A 4,100-nucleotide genomic window follows, 5' to 3' on the forward strand; every position below is an offset into this window, starting at 1 on the left:
TTTTTTTTTTTTTTTTTTTTTTTGATTCTGTATTGTTTATTTCTGCTCTAATGTTTACTACTTCTATTCTTCTGCTGGCTTTGGGGTTTCTTTGCTGTCCTGCTTCTAGTTCCTCTAGGTATGCTGTTAGTTTTTGTATTTGGGATTTTCCTTGTTTCTTGAGATAGGTCTGGATTGCAATGTATCTGCCTTTGCTGCATCCCAAGGGGTTTGGACTGTCGTGTCTTCATTTTCACTTGTTTCCATGTATTTTTTTTAATTTCTCCTTTAATTGCCTGGTTGACCCATTCATTCTTTAGTAGGATGTTCTTTAACCTCCATGCATTGGAGGCTTTCCAATTTTTTTTTCTGTGGCTGATTTCAAGTTTCATACTGTTGTGATCAGAAAATATGCATGGTATGATCTCAATTCTTTTATATGTTTGAGGACTGTTTTGTGACCCAGCATGTGATCTATCTTGGAGAATGTTCCATGTACACTCTAGAAGAATGTATACTCTGCTGCTTTTGGATGAAAAGTTCTGAATCTATCTGTCAAGTCCATCTGGTCCAGTGTATCATTCAAGGCCATTGTTTCTTTATTGATTTTTTTGCCTACATTATCTGTCCATTGTTGTAAGTGGAGTATTAAAGTCCCCTGCAATTATAGTATTCCTATCAATAAGATTGCTTATGTTTGTGATTAACTGATTTATGTGTTTGGGTGCTTCCAAGTTGAGAGCATAAACATTTATAATTTTTAGCTCTTCTTGAAGGATAGAACCCCACCATGGTACTGGCACAAGAACAGAAACATAGACCAATGGAATGAAGAACCTGGAATTGGACCCACAAATGTATGGCCAACTAATCTTTGACAAAGCAGGAAAGAGTATCCAATGGAAAAGAGACAGTCTCTTTAGCAAATGGTGCTGGGAGAATGAAACTGGATGACTTTCTGACACCATACACAAAAATAAACTCAAAATAGATGAAAGACCTAAATGTGAGACAGGAAACCATCAAAACCCCAGAGAAGAAAAACAATCTCTTTGACCTCAGCTGCAGCACCTTCTTGTTTGACACATCTCCAAAGGCAAGGGAAATAAAAGCAAAACTGTACTATTGGGACCTCATCAAGATAAAAAGCTTTTGCACTGCAAAGGAAATAATCAACAAAACTAAAAGGCAACCGATGGAATGGGGGAAGATATTTGCAAATGACATATCAGATAAAGGATTAAACTTACCAAACTCAACACCCGAAAAACAAATTATCCAGTGAAGAAATGGGAAGAAAACATGAACAGACACTTTTCCAAAGATATCCAGAGAGCCAACAGACACATGAAAAGATGCTCAACATCACTCATCATCAGGGAAATACAAATTAAAACCACAGTGAGATACCACCTCACACCAGTAAGAGTGGCTAAAATTAACAACTCAGGAAACAACAGATGCTGGTGAGGATGTGGAGAAATGGGAATCCTCTTGCATTGTTGGTGGGAATGTAAACTAGTGAAGCCACTCTGGAAAACAGTGTGGAGGTTCCTTAAAAAATTAAAAATAGAATTACCCTAAGACCCAGCAATTGATCCTGCATGAATCAATACAGGAGTGCTGATTCAAAAGGGTACATGTACCCCAATGTTTATAGCAGTGCTTTCAATAATAGCTAAATCATGGAAAGAACCCAAATGTCTATCAACTGATGAATGGATAAAGATGTGTTTTACATATACAATGGAATACTACTTGGCAATAAGAAAGAATGAAATCCTGCCATTTGCAACAATGTGGATGGAACTGGAGGGTATTATGCTAAGTGAAATAAGTCAGTCAGAGAAAGACAGATATCATATGTTTTCACTCATATATGGAACTTGAGAAACTTAATGGAGGACCATGGGAGAAAGAAAGGGAAAAAATAGTTTCAAACAGAGAGGGAGGCAAACCATAACAGACTCTTGAATGTGGAGAACAAACTGAGGGTTGACAGAGGGGATGGAGAAAGGGGAGAAATGGGTGATGGCCATTGAGGAGGACACTTGTTGGGATGAGCACTGGGTGTTGTATGTAAGCGATGAATCATAGGAATCTACCCCCCAAACCAAGAGCACACCATATATACTGTATGTTAACTAACTTGACAATAAATTATATATAAAAATTTTTAATTGTTTATAATTTTTTATAATTATATATATATATAATATATATAATAAATATATATATAATAAAATATATATAATTGTTTATAATTTTATAATTGTTAAAAATTTTTAATTGTTTATAACAATAAACATTTTCTGTATTATTAAAAGATTATTCTACACTAACTACATCTCAATACTTCCGAATAAGAAATGAGACAATATCATAAAGTTCATTTTGATAATTCAGCTCTGAAGTACTGAAAGTATACAAACACAAAAATGGTTTAATTCAACTTTATATAGGTATTTCTACATCACATTTTCAAAAATACCCATGGACAAACATAAATCCATGTAAATACTGTAATTATGTCAGATCAATTTTACTGGTTATTATAATTTTGCATCCATTAAGGTGAATAAATTATCTTTGGTCTTCTGATCTTTTTTCAGTTAACCATCTTGTGAAGAAAAAAAAACCAGACCCAGTAATTATGGTTCTTTCTTTTAGTCTTAGCATCTGCAAACTTTTTGAAATGAAATTATGTTCACTCAGACTCACCTTGTTAAAGGGGCTTCTGAAAGCTTACCCCTACAGTTCATGAACAACTTTATCTTCATGTTGATAATCTTGCCAAGTACCTGTGAGAAAAAAATTCCCATATTTTATATTAAATAATCTTAATATCTAACATTTATTAGGCATTTACTATGTACCAGGCACTGTGTTCACACCTTTAAAAAATGTTTTATTTATTTTTGAGAGAGAAGGGGTGGCAAAGAGGCAGAAAGAGACAGGAACAGAGGATATGAAGAAGGCTCTGTGATGACAGCAGTGAACCTGATGCGGGGCTTGAACTCACGACCCAAAAAATCATGACCTGAGCCAAAGTCTGACACTTAACTGACTGAGCTACTCAGGTGCCCTGCGTTCACACTTGATATTCATTATCTCATGTGATCCTCATAACAGCCTTTAGAGGCGACCACCTTCACAGCTGAGCCACAGAGAAATGTAGTAGTAATTCACCCAAGATCACACAATAAATCATGGCCAGGGTCAGATTTGAATCCAGACAGTTGATTTCATTGCTCAAGAGTTACGCGGCCTCCCTTTTGCCTAATGTGACCTTCTTTCATGGTCTCCATATTTCCTTAGTATTGAAGAATAAGTAAAATAATTGCTGGAACTATGACGTATGAATACAAAGTGCTGTCCTCACGGCAACAATGGCCAGGGTGCCCCAGTCCATTTGGAATTCTGCCCACGTGGTAGAGATGTAGGAAGTTCCTAGCTACATATGGAGGAAATACTGTCTCTTTTCCTGGGGCATATGATGTAGGAGAATTATTAATTTTGGTAGTCCCTACCTCTAGAAGGCAAGTCAGTGCAGATTTGAAAGATATTAGTCAACAGAGGACATAGAGAAAGAAGGATGAGAAAAGGCACATAGAACAGGAAAGAACAGCCTTGAGAAGGAATCAGGACAGACTAAGGATTTCAGAGCCCTATTTCCTATTCTATCATTCCTCATATTTGCTACAACAGAGGTCACTGAGGCAGTTTTTCTCAAGTGTTCAATGAGAAATTATCCATTTCTTCCAATAAATTATGTTTTATAGCATAAATTTTCCTTATGGTAAGAAATAATAAATTATATGAAGTGCTGAGGTGCTCAGAAGGAAACATGTTATTATTTCCAATCACATAAACTGGGATCCAATCCCATATTTTATATTTCCATTTAAATTCCTATTTTATTCCTAAATTCTACCTTTACATAAAAACTTCGGAGGTAAGCAATGTTTTTTTTTTTTTTTCTGAATAATGACTCTGTAGGAATAGGTATTTATACACTAAAATGCATCATACTAGCTCCATGCCTTACAGATACAATGATTGATTACTGCTTTCTTTTAAATTTATTTATTTTGAGAGAGAGAGAGAGAGAGAGAGAGAGA

The 4,100-nt window shown here is 35.4% G+C and overlaps 1 protein-coding gene across 4 annotated transcripts in view; it reads right to left on the reverse strand.

The window, feature by feature from the left end:
• The window catches only part of UGGT2 (UDP-glucose glycoprotein glucosyltransferase 2), a 192,566-nt gene that overhangs the window by 44,601 nt on the left and 143,865 nt on the right, over window positions 1-4,100 (reverse strand). For all 4 annotated transcript variants that reach the window (XM_049647155.1, XM_049647154.1, XM_049647157.1 and 1 more), the window contains one exon: window positions 2,701-2,780. In XM_049647155.1, coding sequence (XP_049503112.1) covers window positions 2,701-2,780 — 80 coding nt within the window. The remainder of the gene's footprint in view (window positions 1-2,700; window positions 2,781-4,100) is intronic.

Source organism: Panthera uncia (assembly GCF_023721935.1).
Source record: "Panthera uncia isolate 11264 chromosome A1 unlocalized genomic scaffold, Puncia_PCG_1.0 HiC_scaffold_16, whole genome shotgun sequence".
NCBI classification, from domain to species: domain Eukaryota; kingdom Metazoa; phylum Chordata; class Mammalia; order Carnivora; family Felidae; genus Panthera; species Panthera uncia.